This window comes from Panthera onca, chromosome D2 (assembly GCF_046562875.1).
Source record: "Panthera onca isolate mPanOnc1 chromosome D2, mPanOnc1 haplotype 2, whole genome shotgun sequence".
Taxonomy (NCBI): domain Eukaryota; kingdom Metazoa; phylum Chordata; class Mammalia; order Carnivora; family Felidae; genus Panthera; species Panthera onca.
This window is the reverse complement of record NC_138349.1, coordinates 28464192-28485512: the sequence shown is the minus strand read 5'-3', so window position 1 is coordinate 28485512 and position 21321 is coordinate 28464192. Positions and strand designations below refer to the sequence as shown.

The following is a 21321-nucleotide window of genomic DNA, read 5'->3' as shown; positions in this document are numbered from 1 at the left end:
GGGTCAGAGAGGTGGAAGGTAGGGCTCTGCCCTCAGGAAGCCCACAGTGGATGGGGAGTGACAAGGCTAAGTGAGTGAGGAGATCAGATCTTTTGCTGAAGAGTAAAAGGCATTTTTATTAAGGATTCCAGAAGTGGTGCACGCTTGTTATACAAAGACCGGACAATATCGAAAAACTTAGGTGAAAAGAAGATAACTTGCTCCTGATCAGACGGTAACCATTGTCAACCATGTCAGCAGCTCTCCCTTCAGTCAAGATGACCTCTGGTTTTACAGTTGTCTTCATCCACGTGGGGACTGGGACGCCGCTGCTGGAGCCCATGCTCTGGATGCTGCAGCCCATTGCTGCCCCGTCCACAGCTGTGCACGGAGCCCCTTCCCTGTGCCAGGCTCCCTGGTGGATATGCCCTTGAGCTAGCCACTTACCCTTATAGAAGCTATTCTTTGTTTACTCTGAGCCTGTTTCCTCACCAGTAAGGAAAAAAAAAGAAAAAAAAAAAAAAAAAAAAAGGGGACCATAATCCCTACCTGCCTTAGAGAGTAGTTAGGAAGCCCAGATAACCCAAGGTCTATGAAAGCTTTTTGTTAACTGCTCAGCAAATAGGAAGCAGTCAGAGGAGAAGACCATATGAGCCTTTGTTCCCCCGAAAGAATAATATACATCAGAGTTTTAGCTCAGCGGTTTGTTTAATTTAATTAATTAATTTATATCCGGCCTCGTTTCCAAAAGGACTTGTAGTAGCTTACTCTCCTTGACAACTCTCATGCTGTAGTGGACAAAACGCCCGGAATGGGCTCCAGTCCTGAGAGTCCTACTACCCAGTTGTGTGATCTGGGACTGGTCACCTGCCCCACATCACCTCTCACCCCTTCTAGTTTTCCTTTCTGTAAAATGAGAATTTGGACCAAGTGTCCCCCTAATCATTCTGAAGTAGTCTGTGCTCAGCCAGCTCCGCCAGCTCACTGAAGGCCGCTCCTTCGGTGTAGGGAGGGTGCAAGGCAGAGAAGGCTGGGGCAGGGGTGGGGGGAGTGGCTAAGATCATGTCCCAGATGGAGTCAAGTGGTCCCCAGCTGAGCCCCTGGGTTTGGAACCTGGCCTGCGGAGTGAAATGACGTAGTGGGTAGGCTCTGGGCCAAGCAGACCTGAATTCGAATCCCGACTGTCATTTACCAGCGGTATAGCCTTGGATAAGCTACTTAACCTCTCCACCTCAGTTTCCCTCTCTGTCACATAGGTATCACGGTACTCCCCTCACAGGGTTGTTGGGAGGATTAAATGGCATGTAATAAGTTCTGAGTGTTGTGAGCAGCTAATGGATGGTGGCTGGGTAGGGGACAGCTGGAGAACAGGGCTGACTCCTCCACACGTGGAGACTGACTAGCACACGGTCCCTCCCTTGCTCTGGCAGGGTGCGGGGGGAGGTCTTACTAAACGTACAGCAACCACATTTTCCAACCTTAATCTAAAAAAATGGACTGGCAGTGGGAAAGAATCCTAAAACTCAGAATTGCTCCACAAAGCCCAGGACATGTGGCCACTATACTCCAGCCCTCTTCTCGGAGCCCTGATAACAAGTTGGCTTTTGTCTTCAAGATAAAGGCTGAGGGCCTCCTCCCTTCATTTAGGGAAGGACTTCCCTGGAACCAATAGGCACCGTGGGCCGATAGACCCATTTTATCCCAACCTTGCTTTCTGTGACAGGGCCATGGTGTGGGATGTCCAATTTAGAGGCTGTCTCTGAGCCCTGTTCTCAAGCGAATTCCACTGCCTTCTTTGGATGGCAGTTCTGTAGCTCCGAGGTTAAGTTCGACTCTTAACTGGGAACACAGTGTTCTCTGTCCCTTGGCACTTAGGTGGGCAGGTGGTTTGCTGAGGGTGGTGCTCACCAGAGTGGGGGTGAGTGAAGGAGGAGCATAAGTCTACCCTGGGGCCTGCTGTGGATCTTCCCACATCCCTCTGATCGCTAGAGATACACGGGACTTCCCTGATAGGTGACCGGGTGTTCTGAAGCGCCAAGCCAGTCCGATGGCCAGTCCAGACACCTCCGGCCAGGGCTTTGGCTTTGAATGTTACCCAGGGGAGCCTCGGTCATTCATTCAGTCACTCATCAACACCTACTCTGTGCCCACCTCTGTGCCTGGTGCCAGACCAACAGAGATGCATCAGGCATGTCCTCTGCCCACAGGGAACTCACAGCCTGGCACCTTGGCACAAGGGAGCAGTCGGTGTTGGGTCAGGAGTCTTCTTGGGGAAGAGTGCTATCTAATTACTCACATATTTTCCCTCCCCACTCACTCGGAAACCTAGATCAAGACCCGCTTCTGCCTCCTCCTCTACTTTGGCCCAGCTCTGCCAGAGAGCCCTGAATGTCCGGGCCTAGCACTGGTGTCATAGCACGGTTCCAGCCTCTCCTTGCTGTCACCTCTGAGAATCCACCCTTGGGAAGTTCCACCCTTAGGAAGCCCCACCCTGAGCGCTTTCTCCATCATCCTGAGGAGGTCCCTGCCAGCGGTCAACACTGACCCTGGTCAACGCTTCATTTTTCCATTCCTTTTCTATTCTCCCCTGTTCTCTTTTCATGCCTGCTCCTCTTCCTCTCCTCTCTTCTCTTTTCCCCTTCTTCACCCTACTGTCCGAACCCGCCCCCATCCAGGCCCTCCCTTAGCTGGATACCCAAGTGTACCATTCATGTGCCCTCCCCCAGCCAGCATTTCCCTAGGCTTCTGGCATGGGGAACTTCTGCCCTTTTTCCTCTCCCTCTGTCTGCCCTTTCTCCGCCTCTGGGTTTCCTCCTTCCTGAGCTCTTCCTTCTTGGACCTCTGACCCCAGGCTTCTCCCCACCACCTTTCCTCACTTCCTTCCCACACTTTCTCCTTGCCTTCGTCCCTCCCTTCCTTCTCCAGCTGAAGCAAGGGTGCCGCCCCCCCTCTGGAGAGAGCCTGTGAGAGCTCCCTGTCCCCACCAAGGATGCCACTGCCCTCTCCCCGCCCGCAAGCCCCAACCCCCCACCTCCCAGAACTTTCTCTGTGCTCCTGCACCATTCATGATTACAGCCACCTTTCCTGACTCTTCAGGATCTTCCTTCTCCTCTGGGGCGTTTCCTCAAGCTTCCTGCAGCCTCTCTTGGGGTTGTTTCTCTGCAGGCTTTCATCATACCACCTTGCCTCCCTGATCCTCCAGCACCTTCTTTCTCTTCTTCCCCCACGCCCTTCCTCCTCTTGTTCTTCCCTTTGCCCGCCTCCCACTGCCACCTCTTCCAGTAGCAGGCTTCCCTCTGCCTCTCCTTCCTCCCTCCCCCTTCCATCGCTGCCTCTGTAACCTGTCTTATCACCAGGGCCTGAGTATACAAAAAAATAAATAAATAAAAAGGTCAGTGAGTGGAGGGAGCAGCAATAACCCCTAAAACAGTACTATCAGTGGAACATGATTGATCAATTGAATTCCATAGCGGCTGAAAAATGTGGGATTAAGTAGTGTATTATACGCACAATGAGTTGAGGCATGATGTTCATTTCAAGTTCATTTCGCCGGCCTCTGCCACCAGATCAGGCAATCAATAGGGGCAGCAGATATCATATATCACCTCTCTGCGGGCTGGGGAGAGAGCACCATAATCTCTCGCAAATTTAGAGTGACAGATTTGTCAAGATCTGAAGGGCCCCTGAATAAATGAAGGAAAAGAGACTCCTCCAGCCAGTGACCTGAGGACAAAGCCTCAGTTCAGCCCCTACACACGCACGCACACACACACACACACACACACACACACACACACACACACAAGGTTGAGCCAAGCCACACACAGGCATATACACAAATCCACACAGAGGCACGATATGAGTCTTCCCACATATATGCACACACTCATGCACATCATGTGTGAGCACATGTTCGCAGACAAATGCACACTTTCCTTCCCAGGACCCATTTGGTGACACCGCAATAACCACACACAAAGACACCCGCTGCCTCCCTCGGCCTTGACAACAGGGCTTCCCAGAAAGGTAGGAGGACTCCAGCAAGAGAGAACTGGACACAATGGAACATGCAAATAGCTACAAGGGGGTGGAATTGGGATGATAGCACCTCCTCAAAAGAAAAACAGGCAGAGAAGAAACATGGGGCACGTGAGCTCATGCTCCCCATGCAATCACACACACACACACACACACACACACACACACACACCCTTTGATAACGGTTCTTGCTCTGTCACTTACAAAGACACAGACACATATTTATATCTGGATGTTTATACATGTACAAATACATATACACAGGGAATGCCCACACAAAAGGAAAAAATAAACATGCCACACCCTACCTCACATAAGAGAGACACACACACTCTCCAAGACAGAACATCATTCCAGAGGCTTACACAGTAAAAAACACAACCACCAAGTTTTGTGTCCATAGGAATGTGGAGACATCGAAATACCATGAAAGCTGTCCCTGTCTGTCCACCTCAGACTTGGTCCTGGTCTTCATTTCTCTCCCTTTCTTACACACACACACACACACACACACACACTTTCTTTGCTTTCCCACCTCCTGAGGAATAGAGTGGAGGAAAGGCAGCAGGTCCCATTTGGAAAGCAGACCCCCATGCTCCATCTGGGAGGCCAGAAGAGAGGATGGCTGCAGGTGGAGGTTAATCAATATGTAATATTTTCTATGGTCTCCTGAATGATACTGTATGGTGTTACTGTATATAATGCAATATTGATTATATCATATCATATAATCACCTATAAACTGATATATATAACAGTCCCAGAGGAACACCCTGAGGCCTACAGCATGGGCTGGCCCCAGGCCCAAGGCTCCCCAGCAGGTCTTGGGCCGAGGGAAGCTGAGAAGTGTCCCTGCTGTGCCTGGGGGGGGGGGGACCCAGCTTTGGGCTGGGGGGTTGCTGGGTAGAGGTTCAGAGAGAGACCGAGAGCAGGCACTTAGCTCACTGCGTGCTCCGAAAACCCTAACAGACCTGATGCAAGGAGGTAGGGAGGGGTGGAAAGCCCCCACACGTAGAAGAAAGCCCGGGCAGAGCAGGACATAGACAGAATTGGCCTGCAGCCCCAGGACGGGCACTAGTGTGGCACCAGCATGGCCTTTTCTTCACTGAGTGAGTCTCAGCTCTCTGTGAGACCCGCAGGAGGAACTGGAGGGCAGAGGATGGCGTCTGATGTGGGCCTACTCAGAGTCCGGGTCAGGGACAGAGGCTGAGGCAGGCGGCCTGGGCACAAGAGCATCCACAAAGACCCTGTGTTTAGTCTCTGCCCAAGGCAGTGTGCCACTGCTCACGTGCCAGCCGCTGTCCTCCTGCTCTGGTCTGAGTCCTGGCCCAATGCAAGCAGAATGCCTCAGCTTGACTTTCAGAGCCCCTCCTCCCTCGGTGGTGAAGTTAATTACTTCACCCAGTCTCCATGTTACACTCAGCCTCGGAGATTTGATGATTTTCCACCCCTGGAGTCAGTGGAACTGAAATTCATCTCAGAGCCGAGTTCAATTCTCCACAGGCTCGGTAATGCTGGTCTGAGACACCCAGCTCCTCCCTCAGGCTGACCCAGGCCTGGGGACAGAAGGGGCTCAGGGGAGACATCCCCTAAGGAGACGATTCCTAGCAGCCCCCTGGCTCTACTTCTGCCCAGTTTTTCCCTCACTCCCCCCCCCCCCCCCCACCAACCCACACACACTGGGACAACTTCCCTTTCTCTTCCCAGGTCCTTCAGAGGCTCTGGCTTCCTCAGCCAGATCTCAGAGGCATGGCCAGCCCCTGGGTCATACTCCAGCCTAGAAGCTGGGAGTAAGGGGTCCCAGCAGGGGTACAAAGCTCTGGGGGCCAAGCCAAGTGCCAGCCCCCCGGGCCCACTGTACCTCTGCTGGCCTGTGCTGATGCCCCCAGTGTCCATGTGTCCTGCAGATGTGTCCGAGGGCTCAGTCCCCAATGGAGACTCCCAGAGTGGCGTGGACAGTTTGCGGAAGCACTTGAGAGCTGACACCTTCACCCAGCAGCAGCTGGAAGCTTTGGATCGGGTCTTTGAGCGTCCTTCCTACCCTGACGTCTTCCAGGCATCAGAGCACATCAAATCAGAACAGGTGAGGAAGGCGTTTTCTGCTTGCAGAAGCGCAAAGGAACAGGGCAGGACAAGGCCTCTGGACAGTGTGCGTCCCCAGCATCGCACGTGCTACATGTGTGTGCACCACGTGTGTGCTGTGTGAACACACACGAGGACGTAATGGTCGGAGTTAAGAAAAACCGTTCTGGTATAGGGCAGTTAGAAATGATGAGCTCTGGGTGCTAGGATGGTCTTGGGTAAGTCTTGCCCCCTTCAGAGCCTCAGTTTCCCCATCTGTAGAATGAAGGACTTGGGTAAGGTCTAATAGGTCCCTTCCAGCCCTGCTGTTCCATGAGTCTGGCATAGAATACCCAGAAAATGTCCCCATGCCCCTGCCGTGTCCCTCGCCTAAATGGCCCGAAGGTCTTACAGAAAGTTTGTGCAAGCCTGGGTGCTCTTCTCGCCCAGCGTCACGAGGAGAGCCCTCTGTGCCTGCCTCCTACTCCCCAGTGCAGCTGTCCGGTGTGACCCCAGATAGGCCAACGGCCCTCACACCCAGTACTCCCTCCAGATGCAGAACAGCCCAGCGTGGCTGCAGCCCGCAACACAGCGGCACGATGCACAACGCGGACATACGTCTCTGATTCCTCCCGTGTACCCATGTGCGCGTGTTCACCCACCACCACGGGCCCCTGCTCACTGTACTCAAAGCACGGCCCCGAGAGCCGGAAGGGGCGCCTTTCCCAGGCCACAGCTCAGCACACCTCCCGCACCTGCCTCCACCCACACATCCCTGTGGGCCCCCGGTGCACGCACTCAAAGATAGGAGCACACATCCATTCCTCCCACACCTACGGCCCAGGCCAGGCCCACAACCGCCGCCCAACACGGTCAGCCGGGCTTGCACGCGCACCCGCGCGGTGGCACAGCAGCGCCGCCCCGCGCGGCACAGTTCCTCCCTCGGACTCCGGCAGCTCCCAGCCACTCGCCTTTCTCTCCGCCCGTCCTTTTATCCCATAAGCTGTTTGTCTTCATAAAACAAAAATCAAAAGTCTTTTTAAGGTGCCCTGAGCCATAAACCAACAAAGGAGGAGCCGGCCGAGGCGGGCGGCTCGGTGCACCCTCCACAAGTCCCCGGCTGTATTACAATGAATAACCTTTATTTACTTTCATTAGACTATTAAACACCAGCACAGTCATTTTTCCCCCTGAAACTCGGAGCAGGGCCCATAAAGCAAATCCGAAGCCTAATTGAGTTCATTTTAATTTCTCTCCGATCACAGCGAATTACTCTGGTGATAAATCAGGGGGCAGCTTCACCCCCAGTAGAAGGCCTAATTTGCAGCTAATTACAAAACTGATTTCTACAGGAAGATCAATACGAGAAGGAATTGGAAATGACGAGGCAATCCCGTCCAGCCAGGGAGGGGAGGGGGCCCTCTGGGGGGGCCAGGAAGCGGAAGGGAAAAAAACAGACCCGAAAGAGCAGAAAATCAGTTTTAATTTAACGTAATATTAATCAGAGCAACTTTTCCTGCTTTGTGCAGACTCCTGGGCTGCCCAGCTCTGGGGTCTGGCTTAGCGGTGGCTGCAATAAAAAGGCAATTACCCGAGTGTTTCGGGCAGGACACCCTTTCAGAGTCAATGACTGGCCCCCTCCCACCCTTCTGTTAGCCATGTGGACTCTCCCCCTCCCCAATTTCATACCCCAGTGCACAGGCAGAGAGCGAGGGGCCCGTGGGGCTGTCTTTGTTTGTTTTTTAAAAAGGGGGCGCCAGCACCCGAGCAGCTAGCCCAGCGGCGCCAGGCCAGAGGCCCCGCTAGGCCCTTCCCCCAGCCCCTGCTTCTGCCATCACTGCACGGTTCGCCCTCCTCCCCAGGACTCCAGGAGGGACCTGAAAGCACCCCTTGCCTCGCAGCAGGGGGAACCCAACTGCTACACTCCGCCCTTGGGGCTTCTTAGGCAGGGGATGCTGTGGCAATTGGAAGGATGCTGGGATAACCGCCAACAGCGTATACCTCCAGCTACACCGAGTCCGGTCTCCCCCCCACCCACACAAAACTCTCCATCATCCGCCGAGCCCGCCCCTCCCTCTCTCCCCTCCCTCTGCCCGGCCATCTCCTTCCACCCCATCTGGGAAGGCTCCCTGTTCCTCCTCCCCATCTGCACACTGAGCCCTTTCTCCGCATGTGTGCATCAATAGAGAGCTGTCGCTTTTCTCTCTTCTCCCAGGGGAACGAGTACTCCCTCCCAGCCCTGACCCCTGGGCTTGATGAAGTCAAGTCGAGTCTATCTGCATCCACTAACCCCGAGCTGGGCAGCAACGTGTCAGGCACGCAGACATACCCCGTGGTGACCGGTAAGGAGGCTTCCGGGAGGGTGGGGGCACTGCTTTCAGTGGGGGCACCTCAGCCGGTGCCATCTGGGCCCAGTGTGACAAGGGGCCCCCTGCCATGATATCTGCAGAGAGAGTGAGCCTCCGAAAACCAGGGTGCTTCCTGCACAGATGTGTGCAGATGTGGCGAGACAGAGTTGTGGTCAGGGTCTCTGCCTGGAAAGGTCGAAGCGAGGAGGGGGCTACTGCTGGTCCCTTCTGCCCATCCTCCTGCCTCTCCTTTTGCCTTTTTCTCTTGCCTCCACCAAGGCGCCCAGAGTTATTAGCCTCTTGCTAGGACATGTGCAGAAGAACGCGGAGGCCGGGCTGGGGAGAATGGAGCGTGAGGCCCAGGGTCCAGCCTCCGTACTCCCATGTCTCCAAGCGTGCCTTCCTCTACCCCCCGGGAAGCCGGGTTAGCTGTGTGGCTTTGGGCTTCGTGGCATATGGCATCCAGCTCTGTGGTTACAGATAAGCACGATTCTTCCAGCCCTCCGTCCGCTTGCTGGAGAAATCACAGAGACTGAGGCTTGATTTCAAGGCAGGGTCAGGCCTGTCGCACAGTCAAACGCAGGGGGAGAGGGCATTGGTCCAGCCGCTCTCATGGGTTAGGAGCGGCAGAGGCAGCTCGCGGGAAGGAGGCCGGAGTGTGGCGCCGCGCAGGGCCAGTCGATGCCGCTCTAGGCCGCCGGGCTGCGGGCTGTGGAAGGCGCCTGGCACTGTGGAAGGCTTTCCGGGCCAGGGAAGTGCCCAAGTGGGAGAAACACACATTGAGGTGTTATTAAAATTCACCTAATTATTCTGGAGACACTAAAGCCAATGTGCCGTTTGTTCCTTGGGAGACAGAATGATTGAGAAGGGTCTCGGTGGGGATTGGGAGACACTGAGGCGTTACCTGCCGAGCGAGGCGGGCGGAGGCGGCCCGGGGACCTGGCAGCCAGCGTCACAGCCAGCGGCAAAGACAGGGAACAGGCCCTGTTCTGACTTGGAGCCCATCTGAGCAGGGCTCAGGCCTGAGATGGGCTGTGAGTGGCCACACGGCCTCCAGCTGGGGGCTGGGGAGGGCCCTGCTGTGAGCTCTCGCAGCTTCTCCTCCAGAGGTGTCCTGCTACAACTGTCTCTGGCCCGGGACAGGGTGGAGCTCTTTGGCTAGGCAATCAGAGACTGTTCTGGAAGTGTCAGAGAACTGGATGGGGCTTTCGGGAGTGACAGGTGGGTGGGTCAGGACACTGCCTGTTATCAACTGGGCCTCGACTCGAGCCCTCCTTAGCCAACGTGGAAGCCCTCTGAGCCGCTGGGGGTTCTGACCCAAGGCAGAGCAATGGTGCAGGCCGGGCCACCTTTCCGGTCTGCTGAGAGTTTCAGTGGCCACTTCCCAAAGGTGGTCCACCCCAGGCAGCTGACAAAAGAGAGTCCAAGAGACTCGTCTCTAATCCCAGCTGTGCTTCTCTGTGCCCGGGGCCACAGTCCAGAAGGCAGAGGCTCCCTGGGGTGGAGAGATGGACCTTCGGGTAGGGTTCCTGCTGCAGGAGAACTCAGGCTGGTGCAGAGAAGTGCCTCCACCTTGAGCATCCCCCGCCCGCCTTCCCGCCCGCCCCCCCCCATGGCCCTGGAACGGTCCCAGCTCAGCCTGGGAACATCTCCGGCTGATCCATCTGGATCCAAGTGTGAGAAAAGTTCATTTCAGACCCAGCTTGACATTCCCAGGTGGCAAGTTAGCACTAACATCTCAATCTGTATGCGACATTTCAATCAAGCGAGGAGTAACAAAAGCAGAACCATTAACATTCGGAGCTGTTCACCAGTGGTAATGACGGGAAACTCGCTCAGAAACTGGAAATTACCAAAAAGAGGGAAGTGTGTGGAGAGGTGGGGGAGGGGAGGTGGGAGGAGGTGGGGGCAGGGAATGATTTTTCCAGACTTAGGCCAAGATCCAGTGTTTGGATTAATGGTGCCATTACCCGAGAAAGGGCTTCAGATTATGCTCATTCTTAAAATGTTTTTGCTGGCAATTAAACTGCTGCAAGTTATTGATCTTTGTTGATTTTATGTCCTCCTGATTTGCATAATCTATTAAAGATGAATGATTCACGATGTGTTTATTATGGGGACAAACAGAAATTGTTAGAGGTACTATCAAGGTGAGAAACGGGGCAGTGCCCAGAGACTTCATGGGCCGGCTCAGGAGCGGGTCCAGCATGGTGGCCTTCGGGCCGGGACTTTGTGGGTAGCAGTGAGCAGCAATGCAAGGAGAACAGACACGAGAGAGGTGGACTTGGGCTGTGTTCTTCTAGAAGGATCTTGGCATCTGTGACAACTTCAAGCCCAGCTGGGATACGGGAGAGGCTTTTGGTGTATTTGTGGAAATTCCCCTCGGAGAGTCTTAAAAAGCTTATTTGGTTGGAGAATATGAAGGGCTTTGGTGGAGAAGGAAAAGGGGAGGCTCGTTCTGGCCAGGCGTGTGCTAAAGGGGAGGGAGCAGGGAGGTCATCCGTGCCCACAGCCTGGCTTGGGCGTGCTAAGGTGTTCAAGGAACCCTCTTCATCCCCCCCCCCCCCCCCCACCGTGCCTCAGGCACCCAGCTCGCCTTCCTCCCCGGGGGACAGGCAGCTGAGGCTATAAACCTTCAGGTGTGAGCCCTGAGGAAACCGGCCCAGCAAGGCCCTAGCCCAACCTGAAGAGCCGACCTTATTGATATTCCTGCCACCTCCTGGCACTGGAGGCTGATTTCAAACTTCACCAGCCACTTGATACAGCTGTTCCACAAGGTCAGGACTGAGAGGAGAGAGGAGCCTTGGCTATTGTGTGGAGGGGAGAGTGGGGCCCAGTGGGCCAGGACACAGCTAATCACATTGCAAGCAAGGGTGGCTGCCAGCGACTGGGGCCTGGCCTGATAGCCTCCCCTCCCCACCTTCCATCTTGGAACCAAGGAGAGAGACCGATTTTTCTGGGTAGTGTTTGCAAGTTCTGCCGAGATTTTAATTTCACTGCATCACAACTCAGCAAGCTGCCAAGTCAAGCTGGTTATTTAAATTTATCACCCACTTTCCCTTCCGCCGCTGGGCTGCTCTAGCTCAGCGGCGTCTCTTCTCTCCAGCCCACTGCTCTAGGCTGCTGGTCTGGAACGGAGCCGAGCGTCTCCGAAGTGATAAGGAAAAAGGGACCAGCTAGATGAGAGAGTGGGTTGGGGGTACTCTGGCCCCAGGCTTCCTCAGGTTGGCTGGCTGATGGCTGGTGCCTTCTATCACTTCTCACCCTTCCAAAGGACTCCATAGGGGGCCGCCATCGACCCCTCAGTAGCCCCAGGGACCTCTAGGTCAGGACTTCAGTGAGGCCTCTGGCTCCAACTGTGTGCCTGCCGATGCCTTCAAATCTCGCACCACCGGTAGGAAACAGCCCTTCTTCCCCTGTGACCCCCACCCCAGCCTCTCCCTTCCTGTGTCTGTCCAGGTCTCTAGCCATAGAGGAGCATGAGGGGACACTGGCAACAATGTTGATCTGAGAGAAGATGAGTACTAGTTTCGGGATTCCCTGAGTCCCTCGGAGACGCGCCTGAGCATTGAGAGAGTCCCTTGACCTGGCGAAAGTCCACCCTGAAGGGGAGAGCAGGTTCCCCACCCTGGAGGCCAAACGGAGCGAGTCAGGGATGGTTTGGCGGCTCTCCGTGCTTACCCTGGCATCCCAGGAACCCAGCGGCCCCTGGACTTGATGCACAAGTGGGCTTCACTGGCCTCTAGTGGGCATCAGCACCAAGCACCAGGAGAGATGCACGCGAGCGTAATCCTTGTCGCCCTCCTTTTAGTCCCAGAGAGGTAATGGAGGAATGAGGCCAATGTCCAGAAACCAGGCAGGTTGCACTCACCAAAACACCGCTGGGTAAAATGTAACAACAAGAATTGTTAATACACAGACAAATCTCATTCTGTGGCACCAGACGTAGAGGGAAACTCGAAGCCCGGGCGATCTGTGAGAGACTGAGGGTATCGCACTGGAGGTGGACCCTAACTGGGGGACGTTGGGGTTGTAACACACCAGAGAGGAGCCATGACCTTGGGTCCACAAGAAGCAGGAAGCTAGAACTGAGTATTACCCCGCATAAAGCCAGGGACAGAGCAGGACAACACTGTCCGTGAAAGGGAGACACATAAACGTATCCCAGTGGGTCCAGGGAAGCAAGCAAGGGGGAAAAATGGTCTCCATGAAAAATGGCGCCCTGAAGCCTGACCCTGGTTCAAGAGTTCAAGTTTATACCCGAGAGTGTGACAGGAACTCCCCAGCCAATAGCTGGCATAAAAATGTGTCTAGAATAGTGACCCACTCAGAAACCCCTGCAGGGGCAAGGGCAGACCTTCTCTGTAGGGGCAGTCCCCAACCTCGGGCACCTGGGACTCTGCCACTGAAGATGAGCTTGCTACAAAAAAACAAAACAAAACAAAACAAACTACACACTTCATGTGAATATAAGCTATCGTGAGGGAGAGTTAGCAGAAGCAATCAAAAGGACGATTACTCTCCCCAAGAACGGGACATAGTAGAGCAGTCCAAAAGCATCTATAAAATAAACATGTTTTAGTCTTAAAAAGATAAAAGTTAAGTATCAGTTTTGTGTTTGTTACAGATCTAGATATCACATCCCCCTCCCCGCCACTGCTCAGCCAATCGTCAGGTAATAAAAATCAGAAAGGACAAAGGCTGAAGACCGCACCTATAGCACATGGTTTTGAGGTCCAGGCGCCATGGAAAGAGCTGAGCCTCAGGCCTGTACCCTGAGAGTACAGCCTGTCCCCTGCTTCTCCAAACTCCCAGATCAAAGGGTCAGCAGAGAATCTTCCCTTTTCTTTGGAAAAAAATATCTGAACTTTGGAAAGCTAGGGATGAGGAAAATACACTCCTCCTCAGTGAGAAGAAGAGCCTTGTTAGCTTCCCTACCCTGGCAGTGGGGGGAGAAGGGGGTCTTATTCCAAGAGTTTGGGAGAAACTTCTCGTGATGCCTTAAGACTACAGCTCTGAAGGAATCTATAGCTAAGACCCAGGAGGAGAGGTGGATGCTGCTCAAGGCGGGGGAGAGAGGGAGCAGAAGATTCTCCTGGAAGCTGGTAAATTTGAGCAGAGGTGGGGGGAGGTCAATAAGGCAGAGGTCAAAGCTGGAAAGCAGGGCTGACCCCCCCAGGTCCTGGAGGCCTGTGTGGACAGTGCAGGCTCAGCTTCTGAAAAAGGGTTGTGAGCTCTCAGAAGCTCAGATCCCCTGCCCACATCTGGGATGGTCAGCGAAGCGGCTTTTTAGCCGATAGAAGTGTGGGTCCTGGGAAACCCTCCTCCTCCTACCGGGGAGTCCTGAGGACCTCCAGAAACTGCCTCTTTCCTGTAGTTAACAACCCCCTTCCAATGCAACTGCACTTCCCTCCATAAAACAAACAGCTTAGCTCTTGGCCAGCCCCTCCGGGGGAGGAGAGGGCAATAAAGGCTGAGAAATGTTTCTAAAGGAGGCTGGGAGTCTCCTAGCCTTGTCTGTCAGCTCAAAGACCCTGATTAGCTAGAGGAATTTAGGGCACAGACATCAGAGTTCCTCTCCAACCTTGAAAGAAGGGCGCTAGGGCAACTTCTGACATACAGCAAGTCAGAGCCCTCTGCTGAGGAGGCCAAACCAGACCAGAGGGCTTCTGCACAGCACCCACGGGCCCTGGACTCTTCATTTAGGCTGAGAAGGCCCAACAGTATGAAGCTAGCCTCCTCCAGACATCCCTGAGGCCTCCGGCTACATCCCCAAGGACCTCCAGGCCTTAGACCTCAGCTCTGATTTAATTATGGGGGCATTTCCATAGCAATGAGACATTGACAGATAATGCGGGTGCCCTGGGCCTGCAGCTTAGGGAGTCATTGAATCAGGGCTCTGCCCCTTCCTCCTTTATCCAGTTCACCTCTAAAGGGAAAGGATACTGAAAAGAAGGGGCATCAATCCACTCTAGGCCTGGGAGAGTGAGATCAAATTGGAGCAGAATAATAGCTGTACCTCCCCAATTTCCATCCTCAATCCACATCCCATGTCTGTGCCTACCAGCCATCCCAGTGGTGATGGGCTGCCCATCCCAGCAGGGTGCCTTGGACAGAAGCACAGCGGGGTGCGGGGTGGGCTGCTAATGGAGTTGCAGAGGGGAGGAGAGTCATGGGGAATATGAAGACAGTATGAAAAGCTCCAGGGTATTTTAACAAAGATGCAGTACTGTGGTCATACCTTGGGCCTTCCTCTTGACTTCTCCCTTCGTCTCTTCCTTCCATCCAAGAGACCCAAAGTCTGAGCATCCCAGATGGATTGTGCTTCATCCTCCACAGCAAGGGCTCGCTGACCCATGTAGAGACCAGGGAGAGGGGCCAGGTTTATTTTTTAATGTTTTTATTTATTTTTGATAGACAGAGTACTAGCAGGGGAGGGGCAGAGAGAGAGAGAGAGGGGGAGACAGAATCCAGAGCAGGGTCCAGGCTCTGAGCTGTCAGCACAGAGGCCGACACGGGGCTCAAACTCACAGACCTTGAGATCATGACCTGAGCCGAAGTCCGACGCTTAACTGACTGAGCCACCCAGGCACCCCAGGAGGGGCCAGTTTTAATATGAATTCAAAATATTTTTAAGAAATCAATGATCTTTATTCCAAGCGCATATAGTAGCCAACTCAGGCTAACAAAGAGTTGCCTAATAGAAAGCACTGGGCACTATCTTCACGATTAGCTGGGTTACAGAGGACCTTTCAGCTGTCATAGATGTTTAGAGATGCATGGGGGGGGGGGGTCCCAAAGGACAATTCCCCAAAAGGGGGCTCCCCTGCCACTGAGCTTGTTCATTATTTGGCCCTTTCTAAGAAGAAAAGTTTGGCTAAGTAAAAGTAAAAATCAGTCAACTTAATCTTTTCTGAATAACCAGAAATTCTAAATGGTGGTATCCTGATGAGTATTCCAGGTATGCTTTGGGACCAAGGGCTCAGAAATGTCCTGGTGGGCCACCTAGGTAAGACCTGAAAGCCTGTTTCCCCCAGAGAGCCAGCCACCCCCCAAGGTGACAGGAAACATCCCCCCCCCACACACACACACTCACACACCTGGCCCAGGGTGATCAGAATCTTTCCTTCCCCCACTATTAGCCTCAGGACAAACAAGCCAGTACTGTTTCACCCCTGAGCTTTGGGAGGCAAGCCTTGCTACTATTGTTACTTCTGAGAGGGCTTTGCTCCCTTCAGCCTGGAATCCTCTCCTCTCCTCCCCCCGTGGCGGCTGGGCTGCTAGGCAGGGAGGGAGGAAGTCTGCGGCCCGCTCCAAGAGCAGCCTAATGCTCCAGCAGCTTAAGTGGCCGTTTTCCTTGGGATTAGGGTTTCACTTACACAGAGCGCCTGAAAAACGCTGCGCTTTCGGAAGGATTAGAGCTGACAATTCAGTGGTCTCAGAGAACAAAATAAAGCCGGAGAGGAACTGGGAGACCTGGAGTATCGGGAGACTGTGCAAACAGGCTTAACCTCTGCCCACCCAGCACGAGGGTCTCTCGTGCTCTTGAGGCCATCAGTGAGCCTGGGCCCGCCTCCGGGGGGTGGGGGGCGGCGGTGCGCCAGCACCTGCCCAACTCCTGGTCTCCACTTGAGATTTGCTAAAGGAGCCAGAGAAAGCAGCTTGGGGAAGTGAGGGAGGAGAGGGCTGGGATGTCTTCCCCTCTCTCTGAGCCTCAGTTTCCTTCTCTGTAAGGTAAGGGGGTTGGACTAGGAGATAGCCACATTCTCTTTCAGGCCTTTGAAAATGTGATTCTCCCCAACACTCCCTAGCCTTATCCCAGGATCCTGAGGCTGTAGCTCCATCCATGGTCCAGCTGAGTTAAAGGGAAGCCACCCTTGGGGGGCCCTAGGCCAGCTCAGATGAGGGCAGTGAGTGTGCTGGAAGGGGAAGGGGTGGGGACGGCATGGCTGGTGTATCCAGCTGGTTGGCTGTCTGGGCGCAGACCCCCCTGAGCCCACACAGATCTGGGCGGCGTCCCCGCCCAGGACACCGCAGGGACTAAAGGTCCAGCTGTCAGTGGGAAGCAAGATCAGCTAGGAGAGCAGCCACCTGAGCTGCGGGCACAGCCCCCTCTGCTGGAACCCAGAGTAGGCAGGGCTCAGGATGAAGAGCTCTGGGCCCAGCACGGTTCCCCGGGGCTGGCGGGCCGTCGCGCAGGCACCTCTGCCCTCGAGGAAGAACCTTTGGGAGGATTTGGAAACCTTGGAAATAAGAAACAGCACGAACTAAGTGGGAAACTCCTTAAAAAGCAGCTTTTACAGATGTGAAGTTTGTTACTTTAGCAGATTATTTAAACTTGGATTGGTCATTAAGTGATTATAATCGGTACACCAGTGGAAATGTGCAGTGTATTTAGGCGGCAATTACAAATTTAATAACCGCGCATTCTTGGAAGTATTACGGATGCTTGTGTCAAACGCAGGCACAGACCGCCACCCTCGGAGCAATCTAATGTCTTCATCTTCAGTACCTTATGAGAAGCAGACAAAACTTGAGACTAGGATAGTAAAACAAGAGTTATGTTTTCTGGCCTTAGGCTCCTCCACAGTGTCAAGTGGATAGCAGAAGTGCTCATTTTCAGAGAACGATGCTGCGGAAAAGCACCCCTACACTCACCGGCTGGAACTTTGGCTGTATAAATCTGTGTCTAATAAGTCTGGTGGTCTGAGTCATCCCTGAGCCCGAGCACCTCCGCCACTCGGGCAGCTGCCTTTTTATTGTTTCCTGGGTCTTCGGAATGCTGACGTTTCCCCTACTTGAGATAAGACTCTCCGCTCCCTCACATGCTCTCCTGCTGTTCTCTGTAGGATCTCGTCTACTGGTACGATTGAAGCGCTTTCGAACAAATCGGTGTCTTTCTTAGGCCAAAGAAAGGAGGTTCGTTTGGTGTGTTATGAGTAGTGTTTCTCAATCTCTGAGTCAGGCATACTTTTGCGAATATGATAAAGGCCATCTAGGTGTTATATATGTGTACTCATAACGTCTGATGCATAGCTTTACATGGACCCTGTGAAGCATATCTATGGAGTCCCTGCAGGATCAGTGAACTCGTTTAAAACCCTTGCTGTAGAAAATGAAAGAACCTGAACCATGCAAGAAACAAGAAGCCACAAGATGTTGCTTTAGGAAGGATTCATTTAGCATCATCCCAGGTTACCTTCCTGGACCAAATACCTACTTTCTGGGTCTATAATATTCAAGAATGTCATTCTAGAATCAGTTCCTATGGTCCTGCTTGTTCTGTCATCCAGATTCAACCATTCTACTCTCTGTGAAATCTCGAACATAATACTTCGCCCCTCTGAGTTTCAGTTTTTCATCTATACAACGGGGATTACAAGCAGATCGACATCGTTGGTGGATATGAGGATTAAAAGAGAGAAGACACAGAAAATGTTTCGGACAGTGCCCAGCTGTCATCGGCGTTCGACGAATGCTAGCTAGACTAGATCAAGTAGAAACACAACTCTGCCCTTGAATCTTAGAGCTGACAAGATAGCATAAATTCTCTGGTGACTGAAATTTTCCAATTTCTTAATAAAGTCATTCGCCTTGCTTTTCTCTGTGCTTTGGAAGAGGAACTGCACTTAGATCCTCCAAAACAGTTGATTCGATCTGGCCCATTTGGTAAGGAATGTCTGGCAAAAGTGCACCGTCTGATTCAGATGTAGTGATTGCTGTAGAAATTGGCTGTAGACTCTTCAGGGACTTCTGCAGTTGAACTGAGAAGACATCCTCATCAAGTACAGTGCTGCTAACACTTCTGGGTACTTTAAGATTCTCGACTACTACTGTTTCTTAAAGAGCCTCTTTGTTTTTTAGAAAACTCTCCAAGGAGATTAATACTCCACCCCATGGAGTTTTACTACAGACTTTCGGTGTCAGTATTTTATTCTTTATGTCCTGTTTTTTCTTGCCTCATCTTAATGACAACGGCGACAGTATGAGCTTTTGCCTGTTGGATGACTTCTTTTCCTTTCCTTTGGCTCTTTTGGGAATTATCTGGCTTCACGTTATCATTAAAAGGCGGTGTGGGACAGACGCAGCTTCGAACTCTGGCTCTCTCCTTTACTAGCTCTAGACCCATTAGGAAATCTTTATGCCTCTCTGCGCCTCCATTTTTCTCAACTTTGAAACAAGGGCGTTAGATCTTCTCGAAGGCTCTTCCATCTTTAAAACTTTGTCATCTTAGGAAGCAAGGATCCAACACGAAATGCCCCTTCCCCTGGTCATATGTGGGTTCTTATCCATTTGTGATTCCTGGTGCTGTTGTCCCATGACTGGCACTGTGGGTGAGCAAAACACTCTTGCCTCTCCCTATCCTCTGTTGGGTAACACGTACTTAATAACCTATGTATTTCACCACGTGGCTGTTTTCTCCTCTTTCTGTGCTTTCGCTCCTTTGTTTTTAGGGGTTGGTTGTGCTTCCAGTTCTCGAGTCTCTCTTTGCTCCCTTGTGTCCATCCGTCTGCAGTGCTCTGCCGATTCTTCCTTGCACAGATTCCATTACCCATTCATATCTCTCGCTAAAAGAGGCTTGCTCAAAGAATGCTGCTGGGCAAATGGTATGATGGTCTTAGTAATTTGAAAACTTCCTGCGGTACGTGTTTTCCATTATTGACAACGGGGTTCCAGAAGAATATATGGCTCTGGCAAGAGTTTGGTCAATTTTTTCCTCCTCTTCTGGTGTCACCTGTGTACTAATGAAGCCATTGAGCGTGCTTTGTATGCGGCGGCTTGCACCTCTGTTGGCTCAGGGGTCCTGATGGGCACTTCTTTGTGGTGATGCTGATGTTTCAGAATCCGCAGTGGCAGCAGCTTCACAGCTGTAGGCAGAACACCAGGAAGCTTGCATGCTTCTTCCTCGTCCTGGGCATCTTCTCTCACATTTTAAAAATGTCTAAAAAGCACTTCCCGGGTTCAGTTCTTTAACTAGAATTTGGGAATGTGTCTTTCAATGAACAATTCCGCGGGTGACTTCCAGCATGCAGAAGTTTCTGTGTGCCAGAAGTTAGCCTGACTGTTTTTGCAAGAGCAAAAGCCAGTGGAACTAAACAGTGCAGTGGGGATAACTCCAGGCTAGCTGAAGACACCTTTCCAGGCATCCAGCCTCTCTTCCTTTCTCCGAAGCTAGGTAGGGAATTGTATGACACAACCTCAGATTACAAGGAATTCATGTGTGGCAGGCTGTAGGAACCAGGCAGCTAAAAATCAGAATTTGGGCACATTTAAATTCCTGTTTTTCACTTTTCTGGCTGCTTTCCAGGCATTAAGATCGCAGGACCAGGAGGAATTGGATTTCTATATCTTTCTCATTTCAAAACCTCTACATCTTCCCTAACTCTCCTCTGTCTTGGGGCTTTTTGACCAGCACATGCCATATTATTAGTCTCTCAGGGAGTTGATAAATATTGCCGTCCTTGTCCATTTCAGACCCACTCCACTGAGAGATGGTCAGGAGGAGTGAAACTTTTATTGACAATAGAAGTCAATGAAAGAAAACCCACAACAAAGCAGGCACAGATACTTCCTTCTTCCTCTCTGGGGGTCCGAAGTGATCTCTTGTCTGATGGTTCTGCTCCGTTGTTTGTTCTTGAGTTTTAGGAAATATAAGACCTTAGCTATATTAGACAGTAGAGAAGAGAACCATTCTATTGCTTGATGGGCTATAAGTCACAATACAAGTCACTGTCATCTCTCATCATCCCCTAAAAATTCGTAATGGCCTGTTCAAACTATTTTTAGAGAAAAAGCAGATTTCAGCATTGACATTCTGCCCCAGCCTTTACCTCTTCAAAGGAGACCAGCACACATGAAACAGTCAGAAAACAATACAACCCACCTGGCGTTGGCTGTAAGTGCAACAGAGTGATAGAGAATCAATCAGTAAATACTTATTGAGCATCCTTTATTGAGTTACCAACCATGCAAGGCAGAGCAGAAGACAGGGCCCTGCCCTCAGTTTGATTATGGTCTATTTGAGGAAGCAAGCCATAATATGAAAGAACGGGTCTGATGCCTTATGAAATATAATGTCGTGGTCAGCCATGCAGCACAGACACTGTAGAAATTTGGAAGAAAGAAACTTCCCTGATGGGTAGAATGGTAGGCATTTTAAGGCTCGAGCTGGAAGGAGAGGGTAGCTATGCGGAAGACAAAACGATACGGCAAAAGCACACCCGCCCATGAAAGCAGTCCAACTAAACCAGGTGGAGTGAGAATCAGAGCTGAGAAAGTCAGGTGGGGAGAGTACCCAGGAGGCTTTGAAAGCCTTGGCAGAGTGTGGATTGCAACTGTGGACCGCAGAGAATCCATGGTGGTCTTCACAAGGGAAGCGATATATTGAAAGCAACGTTTCATGAGGACTAGCCAGGCGGCCACCCTTGGGATAGATGGGAGAGGCAAGAACGTGGAGGCAGGGAATACAAGCAAAAACACTGTTGTGGCTGACCAGGGGCAGGTGCTCAGGAGCTGAGCTCTGGAGGTGGGAGAGGCAATGGAGACGGAACTGATGTTACAGACATTGCTAAGGGGAATTGATAACACTTGCTGACTGACTTCATCTAAAGGGGAAGGACAAAGGCTACACATCAAGAAGGATTCTAAAGTGTTTGGTCTGGTGGTCTTCAAGAGGGTCAGGAGACCTGATTGGGAGGAAGATGAGTCTGCGTTTATTCCTGCTCAGTTTTAGGTGACAGTGGGACAGCTAATGAAAATGTTCAGCAGGCAGCTGGAAATGCAAAAGCCTGAGCTGTAGCCCGGTGTACTTTGGGAGAATTGAATCACTCAGATGTGTTGAGGGAGAAGTGAGGAAACTCACACGGGTCAGAAAAGTAGGAGATGAGGTGAAATT

General features: G+C 52.3%; 1 protein-coding gene across 2 annotated transcripts in view; it reads left to right on the top strand.

The window, feature by feature from the left end:
• The window catches only part of PAX2 (paired box 2), a 77487-nt gene that overhangs the window by 51689 nt on the left and 4477 nt on the right, over window positions 1–21321 (top strand). For both annotated transcript variants that reach the window (XM_081790474.1, XM_081790473.1), the window contains 2 exons: window positions 5925–6100; window positions 8294–8420. In XM_081790474.1, the coding sequence (XP_081646600.1) occupies window positions 5925–6100; window positions 8294–8420 (303 nt within the window). The remainder of the gene's footprint in view (window positions 1–5924; window positions 6101–8293; window positions 8421–21321) is intronic.